At 55.6% G+C, this 16,690-nt stretch overlaps 1 protein-coding gene across 1 annotated transcript; it reads left to right on the forward strand.

The window, feature by feature from the left end:
* Positions 1-5,545: 5,545 nt before the first annotated feature.
* On the forward strand, positions 5,546-11,964 carry LOC128153890 (uncharacterized). The gene is made up of 6 exons (XM_052813800.1): positions 5,546-6,045; positions 6,788-7,117; positions 7,246-7,515; positions 7,711-7,770; positions 8,852-8,900; positions 10,034-11,964. Exons 1-6 carry the CDS (start codon positions 5,961-5,963, stop codon positions 10,044-10,046), a joined length of 807 nt encoding a protein of 268 aa, XP_052669760.1. The 5' UTR covers positions 5,546-5,960; the 3' UTR covers positions 10,047-11,964.
* Positions 11,965-16,690: the final 4,726 nt, after the last annotated feature.

The raw sequence follows: 16,690 nt of genomic DNA on the forward strand, positions 1-16,690 counted from the left end.
CACATTGCCAGGTGTAGGGTTGAGGCTGGAGGGGTTGGTGGTCGCCCCGAATGCGACAGGATAGGTTGGCTTGGATGGTTGGCACAAGCTGGCCCTCGCTGACCAGAAGCTCCGATGGAGAGCTGGTGGTGTGAACTGGTGCTCCTGCACCAGTGATGGAGAGCTCTCCTGTGATGGAGAGCTCCTGTGAACCAACAGGATCTGGGCTGGTTCATCTCAGCTTCTCCTCTCACACAGCATGGCTCAGCCCCAGGATCCGACATTGCACCCCGAAGGAAGATGTCTCCGTCCTAGGGCTGCTCCTGCCAACTCTGAGCTCTTAAACTGGGACACGGCGCCTGGCTGCTCCTGGGCTGCAGAGGGTAAAAGGGAGCTCCGGGTTGTTTTGACTCATCGCCTGGGTTTTGCAACCTCCTGGCAAAGCAGAGCATCAAAAAAAAAAAAAAAAAAAGAGGAAAAAGGACAGCCATAGCTCAGCCCAGCTGGGGTCCGGGTGCGTCAGCCGCCTGTGCGGGCCAGCCGTGCCTCCTGTCCCTGACCTCCACAGCCCCTAGTTCTCCTTCAAGGCAGCTGTCTCTGCTCTTGCTCTCACACTGGGACCTGAGACCCCCGTGGACAGCCCAGCAGAAGGCATTTGGGCAGCGCCTCCGTGTCCTACCACCTGCCCATGGCATCCTACCGCACAGGATTACAGCCACATGTGTCTCTGCACAGAAGGAAGGTGTCTCGTGGTCCAGGGAAGGATGGATATAAAGGCGCCTGTTTCGAGGCTCTGCTTCCACAGTGTCGGCCAAACGTGGTGACAAGCCGTGTGCTAGGAGGAGCTACATGGGTGGTGACCAAAACGCCCTCAGTCCCTTTCCTTTCAGAGATACAGGCCTGGGAAAGGCTGTTTCTGTGATTCTCAGTGGGCAGCCTGGTTCCTCTGGAGTGGGAAAAGGTGACAGAGATCCTGGCTGCTTTCACCCTCCTGCTGCCTTGGGGCTCTGGGCTGGTCCAGGCTACGGCAAACCTTTTTCTCAGGAACTGGCTCGTTTTTAGCTTCCAAGCTTCAAGACCTCCTCAACCAGACCTCCCAGAAGTTGTGCACTGAGCAGCTTCGTTCTCTCTGCCTGTTTGGGAGCTGCGGGCTGGCTGGAGATGCATGATGCCGTGAATGCCGGGATGGCCCCGCAGCGGTGCCTGGTAGGGCTCCCCGGCAGGCACAAGGCAGCTCTGTGATGCCGGCTTCCCTCCTGCCCACCTTCCTTCTCTCCCTCCTGCTGCATTCGTGAGACGAATTGACTCCTCGAGGGGTGAAAAAGCAGGTTAGGTGGAAGAAGCTGGGAGCACCTGGGTAGAGCCGTTTGACCCTCCAGGAAACGCTTGCCATCATCTTGGCCTGCAAACCAGCTTTGTGCTGCTTTGCCCAGACAGCTTCTCCTCTGGCCCTCCAAGTCCTCTGTCCTGCTCTGCATCCTGGAGGCTCCGCACCTTTTCCATCACCGCCCTGGGCTGGGAGCCTCCCTGCAGAGCTCAGGCTCAGCGGAGCGGTGCTGGCAGGCTGGTGCCAGCTTGGCGAGGGCTGGGGGGGGAAAGGGCAGAGCTGCTTTCTACTGCAGCCTTTGCCTTTGATGCATAGAGTCCACTGCTGCTGCCCGTGCGAGCCCCCCACGCTCCGGGCCCTGGGTCTGCTGCTGGAAAGCACCAGGGATGTTTTCTTGCTGGTCCTTAGCTGCCCAGGTCTAGCTAGAGATGTCTCCTCCCGGCACAAGCATTGGAGTGAAGGATGTAGTGCTGGGAGAAAAGGGGTACCCCGGGGGTGCCGGGGAGGCAGCGGTGTCCGGACAGCCCCCCCAGTGTGGGCTTTGAGCAGGGATGTGTGCCTGCGTCGGCTCTGCCCCGCTCGTTGCTGGCTCCGTTCCTTCTCTGCACCCGTCTGGCCGGGAGCGAGCCGGCCGGCCTCGCAGCCCTTCCTGACCTGCGGGCTGGTGGTGGGACCTGGAGGTAGCTGGGCTTGAGAGCCAAGGGGTAGCGAGGGAGGGAAAGGAGGAGAAGGGAGGCTTTGGGGGACCTCAGGCTGCTCCCTGCTTTGCTGGTGGGACTTTGTTCGCTTGGCAGCGGAGGGAGGGATGGAAGGGGGAGGACTGGGCTCAGCCCCATAAAGCCACAGACCAGCAAGCTTCCCTGGGAGGGCTGTCGAGCCCTAACGCTGCCGACCCAGCAGCGCCCAGTGTAACATCACAAGGTGGGACTGCCGGCTCCCGAGACGTGCATGCCCTGGCCAGGAACATCCCCAGGCTCCGGTGAGGGGACGAAGGGCCAGTTTCTGCCTGCAGCTCCTTCTCGGGCTTGGGTTCCCTCATCCCAACTCTTCCACTTGTCTCCTCTGAGGACTGATCTTCTCACTCCCTCTAGTGGGATGGTTACGTGGCCTCCTGCCTGCGCACACACCCGGGCCCGCCGTTCTCCTCTTGTGTCTTCGTCTTCCCGGAGATCTTCCTCTGGCCACGCTCTGTCCAGTCCCTGGTCTGGTCGCCCCTCATCTCCCTGCAGCCCTGCTCCCCTCACTGTTCCCAGTGTGCAGTCGGGTACCCATGGAGGGAGCAGAGCATCCTCCAAGAGACGACCTCAACCCCCTGTTTTTTATCGGAGGCTGGCTTACAGTGCGGTGGCTCAGTTCCCTGCCCCGGACCCTGCTCTCTCTGAGGTTTTGTGCACACACAGCTGCCAAAAGGTGTGAATTCATGACCTGGGCAGATCTAAGTTTCCTGTTCCCAGCTGCAGCCATGTCAGGTGTGTGGGCTCTGCATACCGGCACAGCCCTTTCCCGTGCCCGTGGGCACACCTACCCACAGCCAGCTGGGTGCCGGGGTTAGGGAAATCTCGTTCCCTCACTCTTGTACCAATTAGTCTTTATCATACAAAATCGTATGAACTGGCTGAAGATGCAGACAGCGTACGTTGTATTCTGCGCAGTCAGGGTTCCGTCAGCATGACTAAAGGACCCCAGCTCATTGCAAGGAGGAGAAGGACAGCCCCTACCCACCCTGAAGTTAAGGACCTTTGTTTCTTGGAAGCTTAAAGCCATCCATGAAGAATAAAGGACACCCCTGGACTACCTGGATCACGCCAGCGTGATCAAGAAAGGCGCGGATGGATGATGACGCCATAGAATCACGGCTGCTTTGCAAAACAGTTTTGTGTGTGCCTCTGCGTGTGCGTGTTTTTCACGCCACCAGCACCCCCCCCACCTCTCCCACAGGCACGCACCCCCCCACACACACCCCATCAGTGCCGTGGCCGTGCGTGTGCCCCCAGCCCCGGCCCGTGCTCCCGCGCACCCCTTCACTGCCTCCGCACAGGGGCTGACGCTTCGGGAGCTGTTTTGGGGTTCAGGTGCGTCGTGGGCACGTGGAGAGGCTGAGCCATCCCTGCGCCCTTCGTGGGCACCTGGGCTGGGGAGTAGGGAGGAGAGGTTTAAAATGGCTCTTTCCAAGGCCTGGTTTCAAAGAAAAAAAAACCAAACAAACCCAAATAAAATCCCAGCAGTGCCCCACGAGCCCCCTCTGCTCCCATGGGGGTGAAGCCCGACAGCAAACGGCTGCCCCATGGCCAAGGTACCAGAGCCTGACCCCTGAGGGCCGTGACCCCCCCGGGTCCGCAGCTCAGGGGCTGGCTGGTCCAGGGGGAGCGCCGGCCTCGGGGAGTGCTGGAGAGGGGCCGGAGGAAGCCCTCGTCCCCCAGCCCGGAGCTCACCATCACAGTGATACAGACTCGGCAATAACAAAGGAAATGGCATTCCTGCAAGGCTCTGCCTTCAACCCAGTATCTCTCATCCGCGTTTGAAGGAAAATAACCGCCTAAGACACACAAGCTGCTCTTAACCTCAAGGAGCTGAAATGACTGACATGCTGCCGACTGTGAATGGGATGCCGGGGCTGTGACCACCCATGGTACAGAACAGCCGGCACCAGGCAGCCGACACAAAAACAACTATCTTTTTGGCTTTACCTCTGCTGCTTCTCGGTTTTGTTTTAAAACAAGTCCTTTCTTAAAACTGTCCTTTCTTAAACCAAAGGGATCTTTCCTTGCTTGCTTCCCCCACGTGTAGGTCTCCCTCACCTATAGTCCCTCAGTCTTTCTCCTCTTTTCATTGACTCTGGGGGAGTTAACTTTAATTAGCTTTTCATTAACTGATATGGGGCATCAAGTCCATCCCCAGGCCGGCACTTGGCCTTGACCCAGGAGGACGAGTTGGTAGATAACAGTGACGAAGAGCTGTCAGAAGAGCAAGACACAGCTACCTACACCATCTAGGTGTACCCCAGGCTCCCAAGCCTCTGCCAGGACCCACAGTTTCTGCAGTGATTTTTTCAGCAGTTTGTTCCTGCTGAGTTTGTGTATTAGTTGGTGCTCACTCAGTGCATGTTCAGTTTGTGCACATTCGGTTTCTGCATATCCAGGTCGTGCAGCAGCTTGTGCTTATCCAGGTTGTGCAGCAGACTGTTGCACATTTAGTTTGAGCAACAGGGTTGGGTTGTGCAGCACAATTGTGCATATTCAGTTTGTGTGGCAGGTTCTTGCAACATTTTTGTGCAGCACGTTTGGGCACATTCAGTTTGTGCAGCAGCTTTGTGCATATCCAGTTAGAGTAACATACCCACTTTGAGTAACATCTGGGGGGACATTGGAAGGTACCCCAGACACCAGCACTGCCCCCCCCCTCAAAAGGCATCAGGAGGAGACCCAGCCATGGTGGGTGTTGAGCTTATTGCATATTTGAAGTTGCTTGGGGCCAGGAATAGATGTTGCGGTGGTGTCTGAACCTGCCTTCAACAGGAAGCTCTCCTGCATGGGGGAAATTCTCAAACCAGTTTGGCTGGGCTTAGTTTTTATATCTATATCTATATCTATATCTACATCTATATCTATATATATCTCTCTGTCTCTCCAGGGTTGGTTTCCCCAGACATCGGGGCACTGGGCCGCGCAAAGCACCATGTAGGGTTTTACTGTGGCAAAACAGCTGTGTTTGTGCAAGCACCCTTCACCGCCCTCCTAAGCTGCTAAGGTGATGGAAACCATGTGGGGAAGGGGAAAAAAAAATCCCAACCTGCCTTGTGCTTTATGTGATAAACCTTATGCAGGAGCAGTAGGACTCTCCCCTGTGCAGGCAGAGCTGTTTCTCAGCCATGGTCCCGTCCTCTCGCACGGCCTTGCCTTGAGCTGGAAGGCTGCTCCAGCAAATTATTAAACCCCCATTCTTTGTTGCTGTCGTGGGCTCCTTCGCCTGCCCTCACAGCCCTGCAAAGGCCCCATGGGGCCAGGGACTATGTCGATGCCATTCCCCCAGTGCCCTTTTTGACCTGGCATTTGGGGTTTTATTTTTGCACCGTGGCAAATAGAGCTGGTACAGGAGGGGCAGCCAGAGGCATCTGGGTTTTTTTTTTCCTGCATGTTAAGTTTGGCTGCTCTAGGAAGGAAAGGAGAGGAGAGGAGGAGAGGAGAAGGAGGAGGAAGAGAGGAGAGAGAAGAGGAGCAGGAGAGGAGAAGGAAGAAGAGGAGGAGGAGAGGAGGAAGAAGAGGAGGAGGAGAGGAGGAGGAAGAGGAGGAGGAGAGGAGGAGGAAGAGGAGGAAGAAGAGGAGGAGGAGAGGAGGAAGAAGAGGAGGAGGAGAGGAGGAAGAAGAGGAGGAGGAGAGGAGGAGGAGGAAGGAGAGGAGGAAGAGGAGGAGGAGAGGAGGAGGAAGAGGAGGAAGAAGAGGAGGAGGAGAGGAGCCGGGGCGGGCCGGGGGTCCCCGCGCTGCTGTGCCAAGGTCACCCCGCTGAGCGACAGCGGCAAAAGCCGGGCGGAGGGGCGGGGCTGCCGGAGGGGCGGCTCCCCGTAACCCCACCCCTTCCCGGCCCCGCCCCGCCCCGCCCCGGCGGCGGGAGCGTCCCGGTGCCTCGTGGCGGAGCTGCCTCCGCTCCGGCCCCGCAGATGTTGCCCGTCCTTCTCCTCTTCCTCCTCCTCCTCCTCCTCCTCGCCGTCCCCGGCAGCTCGGCAGCCGGCCTGGGGATCACAGGCAAGTCTCTACCACCGGCGGGGGGGGGGGGGTATGGGGATATGCGCTCCCGGGACCGCATCCCGCGTGGGTAGGGGGGGGACACACGGACACACGCTCCAGGGGTGCCCGTGGATCTCGCGCCGGGCGTTTTGGGGTGTTTTGCTGGCTTGTGAAGAGTTGCGAGTTGCAGCAGGGCGAGCCGGGCTGCGCCTCGCCGAGCCTCCCGCCCCGGGCTTCGGGGCTGCAGGGAATTCTTCCTGGCTCCTTTTAGAAGAAGCAAAAGCAAATCCCAGACTTGGGCACTCCTTAACCCCCTCTTTTCCCCGGACAAAAGCTTTTCCAGGAAGATCGGGAAGGGGCTTGCAGGCTTTCCTGTTTCTTAGAGCAATTTCTTGGCAGTGATCCGACGGGAAAGTGCCTGGGCGCGGTGAGGGCTCCTTGAGCTCCGTCACCCCTGGGTTTTTGGTCACCCCTGGGTCTGTGGTCACCCCTAGGTACGAGCTGCTGGAGCTGTGCAGATACACCAGCTGACCATAAAGGCCAAGAACTGCGTTTTTCAGGCGAGAGATACGAAGGGAACTCGTACGCAGCCATCAGGACCTTCTGCTTTTCCATGTGGCTGCTTAAAGTCACAAATAATTGAGTACCCAGCGCTGCTGTTTGCAGAGCGGCTGAGCCAGGGAGGGTTTCTGTGGCCACCTCCCAGGTGGACGAAGTTGAATCTCGGTAGCCGTTGAGTAACAACTCATTTCTTTTTCAGCCCGCACGCTTTCTCCGTGCTACTCAGCTGACCTTAGGCCGGCATCGGAGAGACTTGTCTCGGCCGTGGGCTGCACTGTGCTTTTGACGATACCGCCGCTGAAGGCCAGCAAAGTTGTCTTCTGGGAATATAAAACTGGCCCAGAAGAAGGAGTCATCGTCAATTATGCTTTCGATAGACCCGCAAACACTTCTCGCCCCTACGAGAATCGCACGAGGTTCAATGAAACGGACTTCTCGCTGCAGATCGTGCTGCAGCAGGGAGACGACCGGCTGTACCGGTTCAGGTCCGAGTCAGAGGCCACGGGCTGGTTCCAGCTGCGCGTTGTGGGTGAGTGGTGAGATAGCAAACCCTCCGCCACAGCCGGAGAGCTTGAACCGCTGCGGAGGAGGGTGCTCTGGGTCTGGCACCCGGGGAGCCATGGGTTTGAATGCTGACGGTTGCTCCGTCTCTCCCAGAACCACTGTCCGAGCCAGAAATCGTGGGCAACTCATCAGTGAAGGCAGGAGGCAACACCAAACTGGTTTGCAACGTCCTGGAAGGGAAGGCAGACTTGTACTGGTGGAAGAAAAATGGGGAGCTGCTGCTGGGAAGCGACCACATCCAGTTTGTTGACAACACCACCCTGTGCATCGTTAAAGCGTCGATGAACGACAGCGGCTACTATGCTTGTGTGGTCCGCAACGAAGTCAGCCAGAATGAAACCTCCTTCCTGCTCCATGTTCAGAGTAAGTGGGGATTTCTTCCTGATGCCCAGGAAAAGAAACAGGGGAAATAGCCCCAAAACCCACATCCTCTCGTCCAGTGCCTCCATGTCCCTGTGCCGAGCATAACTGCCCAGCAGCAGGTTCTTTGCTTAGAGGGTGCATGTAGGGGGTTAAATTCGGTCTGGCTGCAGAGACTGTGGATCCTCTCCTTTTCAGACGCTGCGAACGTGGTGTTGCCTGTAATCCTAGTGTGCGTTATCGTCGGCTCGCTCGCAGGTGAGTGCAGGGGCTGACCCTTTACGCTGGCTTTTTGGCTGGCTGCTGCATGGCTGGTGGGCTCTATGGCGCGGGCTGCGAGCGAGAAGGGATGGGGTGAGAGGGTCTGTGCTGGCTGATGCGGCACGTCCTTGCTGGGACCTGGGTTTCCCACCTAGGTGTCCCACGGGCAAGGGCTGGGGCTGTCACTGCCATTGTTTGAAGCAGGGTGTCCCCAATCTGAGGGGGTAATGTTGTCTTCCGTTGCATTCCCTTGCCTCCCTGCTCCCAGACATGGGAGGGTTGTCAAGAAAATGTCTCCTGAGCGTCCAGAGCAGGCATGAGATTATACTTTACTTTCCTGATCTGGGCCAAACCTCCCCACCCCGAAGTCCCATGGGCACTGGGGGAAGTTGCACATCCCTTCTAGGATGAGAGCACTGAGCCCCCCCTACTGCGGTCTGCTGCAGTTTTCTGCCCGCAGAAGGGAAACGTGCTTCCTTACTCAGTGGTCTTGCTTTTCCTCCTTTTTTGGAGCTGAAGAGCATTTTTTCCGGTCCGTCCCCAGTCCCTGGCAAAGTGGGGATTTTAATTCTCAGATTGCCAACTGCAAACTTGGAGGGGAAAAAAAAAAAGGAAACGCCCAAGTCTGGACCTGAGAAGAGGATCTGGCAGCTTAAAATAGAAGTAGGAGGTTCTCCCTAGGTGATTTATATGTATGTTTTGCTATTGCACAAAGTTTTCAGGTTTTTCCTGTGAAAAGCCTCCAGGCACTGGGTAGGTGCTGGAAAAGCTCATCCTGCTCTCATCATCCCCGTGACGCTCCCCTTGTACCCACTCACACGTGGCCAGAGCTGGTGGCCAGCTCTGCTCCCTGGCCATCGGCTGGGCTGGGGCGATGGGTACCTGTGGGGCAGCGTGAAGATGGGCAGGGGGGTGGTTTACCTCCAGACCCCGAACAGGGAGACAACCCTGCGTCAGGGAGCTCATCAGCGCTCCCTCCTCATTCCTGGCTCAAGGTTTCCCGGCCGAGCGTTGCTGTGCTTTGTCTGAGCACCATCTCTAGGGCGATTAATGGAGATGATGACTGGTTTGTCCCCAGGTGTCTTCGTCTGGTGCAGAAGGGACCGCCCGTGTCGCAACGGCTGTAGGTAAGATGCCTTCAGCCCCTCTCTCGGGGGTGGCCCTGCTCCTCCAGTTGTAGTTACGAGTCAAAATTTATCGATGGCTGGAACTGAGTAAGCCGGACAAGTGGGAGAGTTCGGGGTCCTTTGCCAACCTCTCCTTGCTTGTGTAAGAGGCAGCCGAGGGGTTGCTCTTGCTGCTCCAGGGCCTCAGAGGATTTGCTGTCCCCCCTGTTTAGTCCCCACTGGCATTTGCTCTGGAAATTTCCTTGATTCCCCCACCCAGAGCCTGATAGCGCTGGTTATCTCTGGCAAAGCAGGTGCTGGGCACCCCCGGGCGGCGGGGAGCACAGGCTCACCGGCAGCAGGGAACCTCGGAGTTCCTCCTGGCCCGTCATCCATTTGCTCCATCACCTGTTCTCGCTCTAAGCTGGCTTTTTAATTTCCATTACACATTTTCTGAAGCTGGGTGTACTAGGCTAATAAGTGGTGGTCCTGTCCCAATTCCTCCCATTGTAAAAGCAGGCAAAAACTCACGCTGTGTTTTTTGGGAGAGCAGAATCTTGCCTGAAGGGGAAAAGCTCAGCTTCTCCAAAGCATGTCTGTGGCTCAGATGGGGCTAAACTCTGGTTTCCAGTAATGCTTTCCAGATTGGCATAAACCAAGCTGCCACAGCCCCTGGGGCAGAGCGGATGCACTCTGAAACATGCTTCTTAATGGGTGGGTTTTTTTTTGAATTCTCCAATGGGCTCCAGAGGTTTCTGGGAACTGAGTGATTCTTGAAATCTTCTCGGAGCTTGCTCGCTCTATGTGACCACAAAAAACTCAGGCTGTTAACTGAAGCTTCCAGGAGGGTGAGGACAAGGATGTGATCCCCTAAGGATAGGAATCGCCATGCTACGTTGCAGCCAGTCGAAAATAAGAGAGCTCTCGGTTGTCTTGTGCAGCCAGGTCCCAGATAACTCCTCCCAGAGATAAGTTGGCTGAGGTAGCTCCTGAAATTTGGAGTAGAGCACAAGTCCAGACCTTCTCAGCACTGCCACCGCCAGCATGTGACACCCTGCAGCTGCCTGGGGCCTCGGAGGGGGTCTAAGTGAGTGGCAGATGGAGGATCCACACCCAGGAGATGGCTTAGATGAAGATGTCTCTTCTCCTTGCAGGTGGAGATCTTGAGCGGCTGCGCCCTTGCTGCCTTCTGCTGACGGTGCTGGTGGATGGTGCCTGGGGAGTGCTGGATGTCTGATGCTGTCCCAACCTCTTCTGGGCTCACCTCTGAATTGCTCAAGCTGCTGAACCCCACAACTCTTTGTTTGTCAAACACCGGCTTGGACTATTTCTGTGTTGTCCTGGGTGCCTTGCACATCCCTGGGGGAGACGTGGGCATGGTCGTGCCTGCTGACCCAGCTGCCGCTGTGCTCCAGACCTCCTCACCTCTCCTGGCTTTCTCCAGAGGCCGCGTGGGGTAAGTGCTTGCGGGTGGGCTGATGGCTCTGGAAGGAGCCACCATCCCCGCCGGACAAACACACGGTCTGGGGAGTGCCGTGGTGCCAGCCCCTGCCTCCCCAGGGCTTGAGCCCCTCACCGTGGCCTCGCGGTGTGCTGCTGTGCCTGAGACTTGGCCACGGTGGCTCAGGGGCTGAGACCGTGGGCATTCTACTCGGTTTGGCCCTCGGAGGGAGGAAAAAGGGCAGGGTTTTGCTGTGGTGTGCCCTGGGGAGTCTAGGAGGTGAGTGGAGCCAGTGGAAGGTGGCAGGGGACGGAGGAGCCGCAAAGTAGTTTTGTTTCAGAAAGGAAACGCCAAAGAAATCCCTGTGGCCGGCTGCGTTAGAGCAGCGACGCAGCCTGGCGTGGGAGACGTAGGGATGCTCCCGAGCGCATCTCCTCTGTCCTCCAGCCGTGGGCTCTGGCGGGATCTGGGGACGTCCCCTCCTCTCCCGAGCACTAGCCACCTGGGTCGTATGTGTGCCGATGCAAGCTTGTCCTTCCCTTTTGCTGCTCCTGCGCGTGATGGTGGACTTGGTCTGGTTTGATATGGCCAGGGCAGCGCTGCTTCTAGCCCCTGCTCCTGTTGCCTCCCTTCCCCATGCTTCTTCTGCAAAGCTCTTCTGGGCTTTGCTTGTTGTGAAGGGGTCATTATTCGTTCTTATAGTTGAAAGTACTTAGCCTGGAAACACGACTGGCATCTTCAACCTGGAGAAAACTGGATGCTCTCCCAGGAGTGCTGGACCTCACAAAGTGCCTTGCTGATCATCAGGCCGGGGCGTTTGCACCCATCTTTCATTCTGATGGGGACAACCCCAGGTCCAGCACACTGTCTGAGCCGGTCCCCAGCACCTCTGTGGGGACAGGCGTTTTGGGTGCCCTGGTCTAGCTACTGGATGGTCATCTCTCCCCCGGAGCAGCTGGTGGCTTGGGGACCTCTCCTTGCTCCAAGCCACAGTCAGCAAATGGCGAGTGGTACAGGTGGATGTTTTTGTTGCTTGGGTCTTGCCTGTAGACCTGCTTCTGCAGCAAACGGCTTTCCTGGCCAGGGGAGCGGTGGGTTTCCCTCTCCTCGGAGTTATCCCTTCTCTTTGGAGAATAGAAATGCACCCAGGAGATGCTCAAATCATATCCCATGGCGTGAGCAGTTGCTAAGCTGTCCCATGCCTCTTTCCGGGGCAAATGGGAAAATCATGGGAGAGTGAACTGGCTCATGGCTTGACTGTCTTGGACGCTGCCTGCTCTGCCTGCTCTGCCGCTGCTCCGGCAGATGGTACAGCAAGGCTCTGTCCCAGGGAGATAACTGGGATATGAAGGGGCCAGCGGCAAAGGGCCATCTCTCAGCCTGGGATTTTGTGTTGCAGTTAAAGCATTAAAGGAAGCGGAGAAGTTTGGGAGGAGTAAACTAGATTTCAACCTCAGTTTTAAGCTGCAATGCAGGTTGTCAAGTTCACTGTTGCACTTACTTACAGGTGTAAAATGAATGCAGCCAGACGTTTTACAAAAATTACTTTTCTAAACTTGCTGGAGAGTTGTCTGTAAATCATTTTGGAGACGCTGTGGTTTTTTAATGTCTGTTGCTACTAATAAAAGTGCGTGCGTTATCCCAGTTGATATTGTTGTCATCTTCAGGGGTGGGAAATAACAACTCGGGGGTATCTAAAGCCTGCGGTAGCGGAGGGATGTGCTCCCCGCTGCCAGACCCTGCGCAGGCTTCAGGCTTCGGTGGTGGGTTGCAACTGGTGGCAGACCTTGAAGATGCCAGATTTACCCCGGTCTCCAGCCCTGTGGGAAGAGCTGACGTGCTTGGGGAGGTCATTTGCTACTGCTGTGGGGGTCCTGCATCCCCATCTCCTCCCTTGCCCAGGTAGCCCGGCTCCTCCTGCGGCGGTCGCAGCTTGGAGGACTGAGCTGGGGTTAAAACCAACCTGACAACCTTGCTCCGAAGCTGGGTGAGGATATTTTTAACCTGTATCAGTTCCCTGAGTCACTGGGACCTGGCAAGCAGCCACCCTGGCACAGCCCATAGTCCCAGGGGTTGCTGGACTTGTGAGAAGATGCCACCCAAGTGAGACAGGGTCAGAGACGCTTTTCAAGGGAGGTTTTAGCTTCAAGGTTTATCTGCTGGCCTTTGTATGCAGGTTTATGCATAGTAGCTGTGTTTGTAGTCAGAAAAGCCTCCTCTAGGCTGTAGGAAATAATACCTTTTTGCATTGTAACAGCTAAATAGCCTTTCGGAAAGACAAAAAGTATATGCAGAGTTTAAATGTGCCCGGAGTAAATAGGTCCCTGCGTTTGTATACCGGAGCATGTCAGATGTGCTGGGACGTACCTGTGGAAGAGATGTTGCCAGCATCCATCTCCGCGTCCTCATCCTTGTGCTTGTACCTTTGTGTCCTTCCTCCCTCGTGTGTCTCTCCCCCCTCCCTGGGAAGCCTTGGCAGCTTAATGTGCCTTACACTTAATTAGCAAAGCTGTTGGCAAAAGACTGTGAAATTCAATCATTTTGCTGTAGCAGGGTAGACAAAAATCTGACCAAGCACCTGTCCCAAGCAGCAGAAGTGTTTTGGTGTGCTCAAGTCTGCCAAGCAAACAAATTACTACTGGTAAAGCAAGTATGTGTTTCAAGTTACTACAAAATTACTCCCAGAAAAGCAAGTATATGTATATATTTCAAGCTACTACCAAAATTACCACTACTAAAGCCGCAAGTATCTATGTATCTACATATCAATATTAGAAGTATGTATATCTATGATTAATTTCTTATATGAATACCTGTATATATGTATTATTTGAAATGTTACCAGTATAGTGCTCATCAAACCGCTCCCAGGAGTGAGGCCAGTCGATGATGGACAAAGTCTCCCTGCATGGATGATCCATGTCAGGAAGTCTGGAGTCAGGCAGGCATCTCGCGGCCGGGGTCCAGTCTCATGTAGAGAAATTCTTGCAGGGAGAGGCTCCGTTTTGGGTAGATTATACCACAGAGACATGAGGGGGCGTAGGACACCACTATTGGAGCTGATGTTTCTGTTTCACTTGGAACAGCCCACAGATAATGTTGTTTCCTATTTTTCTCAGGCCAATTTTTGCTTTCCTGGGCTGTTTCTCTATTCCTCCAGCTGAAGCAGCCAATACCTGTCACTGATTCTTACTTTCCCAGACAGTTTTTCACCTTTTTTGACTAATTTTCCCCTTTCCAGATGAGAAGTTTGTTGTTGTTGTTTTTGTGGTTATGGAGGGTATCTCGGGCTGTTTCAGGCTCTTGGGTACCCAGCTGCACTTCACGGATGCCAGCTGCGCTCCCCAAGGATGATCCTGGTCCCCAGGCTGGCAGCGCCCAGGCTTGCAGACATTTCTGCTGTCAGCATTTTAGCAGACATTTTCTGTCAGTATTTTTCCCATTATAACCTTTAAGGCTGCTCTCATCAGATGCTCACACCAGTCCCCACCTATCACTGGCACCGAGTCCTTACAGCACATCCCGCACGGGATGGAGAGTGAGACGACAGAGATAGGTAAGAAAGGATTTAATAAGAAGCTGGGGCAGACTGTGGTGATCAGGGCTCAGTCAGACAGGCACTGCTTATATTCAACCAGCCCCTTTTACCCTCCTCCTCTCTACCCCTTCCCCCAACCGTTCCTTAATAAGTTTTGCGCAGTGTCACATCCCCCCCCCAAACACCCCGAATCCTCTTGTTCCTCCTGCTTCCCCCTCTTATCAGTTGCAAACTCCAGGTTTGTCCTCTCCAAAGCTCTGCCTGTCAGTTCTTGGTGGCCCATCAATCGGTGACTGGAGATTTTTGGTCTTTGGCATCATCTCCCTTCGCCCCTGTCTACCTGGGCTGTGTCTCCGTGTGCTTTTGTTTATCCCTTCCCCCTTTGCACAGGAAAGGTCCTTGATCAGATGATAACCTGAAATGCGCTGGGACAGGATGGATGCAGCTCTGGCCTGATATCCCGGGGGCCTGGAGCTCTCCGAGAGCCATTTCACAGGGTTTGTAGCTCGGTGTAGCTAATTAATTGTATTCTGGCTAATGGCTGGAGCTCCCTGGGTTTGCCATGTCCCTTGTCCTGGTCCTGCCACAGGGTTGCAGCAACATGCAGGCTCCTGGCCCAGCACTGTCTGGCTGGAAGGTTGTTTTTCTCCTTGCTATGGGGTGGCAGTCCCTGCTGCCAGCGTTTCTCTGGGGCACAACCCTTCCCTGGCCCCCCCGCCCCAAGCAAGCCAAGACCCCAGCGGATCCCCTAAAGGTGCCATTTGCCTGCCCAGCCATCGCTGCCTGGCTCTGCCATCGCTCCCTCCCCATCCTTCTCCTCCCCATCCTCCTCCTCTGTGTGGTCTAAGCTCAGCGGGGGCAAAAAACGGTGGAATTCTCAGGTCTGTACCCCAGGTTTGATCCACAGCATCCCAAACTGCTCCTTGTTTGCTGCCTGCAGCTGCACTCTAACAGGCAACTGTTACTGGGTACGTGTCCCTGCCCTCGGCTTTCCATCCCTGTCTGAGCCACAGCGGTGGAGCACCCATCTCCCGACCATAAATCCAGCGGGGGAGAGGGCTGTTCCTCCCCCAGCGAGGAGGGATGCCCTGAATCCAGCCTGGTGGGGATGAGGGATGTCTCAACGTAGCCAACAAGGTAAGTGAACGTGGGAAGAGAGCCCGCTGCTACCCACAGCATCCCTGCTGGCATGGCTTGGTGGGGATTCGGCAGGGCCACGGGCGCTCAGCCGGCCGGAGCTCAGGCAGGGGAAGCAGGGCTTGAAGTAAGGAGGTCGAGGGAGGTGGTGATGGTTGGGGGAGAAGTCCCCCCCAGAGAGGGTGCAGCACCCAGCACCCTCCTGTGGCTTAACAGCCCGGACGAGTCCTGGCTGCACCGGGGAGACCTGGAGCCCCATCCCAGCCGGGAAAAAGCAGGTCCAACGCAGAGTGAGAAGCCGGCTTCTTCCGAAAACAGCATTCCCCTTTCATCCACGTAAACCAGCCCCCGGCCGGCGAGCCGAGGGCAGAGGCAGCTGTGGAACCGGCAACAAAGCCCTCACCTGGGCAGTGAGACCTGGTCCAGCGCTCGCCGGGGCGGGAACCAGCCCATGAGGGGGGTCGGGAATAGGATGGAGTTGTCCAAGGGGGACAACAAAAAGGACTTTGGCAGAACTTACTCCAACTTCATGTAAAATGCTACAACCTGCAAAGGAAACTGCTGAAGCCATAGCATGAATGCAAGGTCAGTTAACCATGTGTCATGGTTTAACCCCAGCCAGCAACTAAGCACTGCGCAGCCGCTCGCTCACTTCCCACCCCACCCAGTGGGATGGGGGAGAGAATTGGGGGGGGGGAATAAAACTTGTGGGTCGAGATAAGAATGGCTTACTAGAACAGAAAAGAAGAAACTAATAATGATAACACTAATAAAATGACAATAGTAATAATAAAAGGATTGAAATGTACAAGTGATGCACAATGCAATTGCTCACCACCCGCCAACCAACGCCCAGTTGGTTCCCGAGCGGCAATCCCCCCAGCCCCACTCCCCCCAGTTTATATACTGGCCATGACGTCACTTTGGTATGGAATGGAATGGTTCCTTTGGAATGTCCCTTTGGTCAATTTGGGCCAGCTGCCCTGGCTGTGTCCTCTCCCAGCCTCTTGTGCCCCTCCAGCCTCCCTGCTGGCTGGGCGTGAGAAGCTGAAAAATCCTTGACTTTTAGTGTAAACACTATTTAGCAACAACTGAAAACATCAGTGTGTTATCAGCGTTCTTCTCATACCAACTCAAAACCACAGCACTATACCAGCTACTAGGAAGACAATTAACTCTATCCCAGCCGAACCTAGGACACCATGGAAGGGAAATCAGCTCAGGCCAATCTAGTTCAGGAATGCTTTAAAATACATTTAAAAAACCCATAAAATACATAAAAAAATCCCACCCCAAAGGCACAGATGGACCTGCCTTTCCTGGTCATCCTTCCCAAAGGCAAGGCATCCCTTCCCGGGGTGGGAGTGTGGAGTCAAAGGTGTGCCTGGGGCTGCTGGCAGCAGACAAGGAAGGACAGGAGCAGGCGTAGGACAGACGGACAAGGGCTTGGGCCGAGTTTTCTGAGAAAGGTGGTGGGACACAGGGACATTTGCCTTGCAAGCTAGAGGGGAAGGTGTGATCGCAGAGCTGCCGCCCCTGAGAACCAAAAAGGGACTTAGAAAGGCAGGAGGAGGAAGCGGTGCAGAAAGCAGCACCACGGATGGGTGGTGACACCAAAATCCTCAGTGGGCAGAGTCTGGCAGAGCTCTGCTGAAAACAAACCGGGGTCAGCTTAAAGCTTTAGAAGCAAAAGCA

The sequence above is a fragment of the Harpia harpyja genome, chromosome 18, assembly GCF_026419915.1.
Source record: "Harpia harpyja isolate bHarHar1 chromosome 18, bHarHar1 primary haplotype, whole genome shotgun sequence".
Lineage (NCBI taxonomy): Eukaryota > Metazoa > Chordata > Aves > Accipitriformes > Accipitridae > Harpia > Harpia harpyja.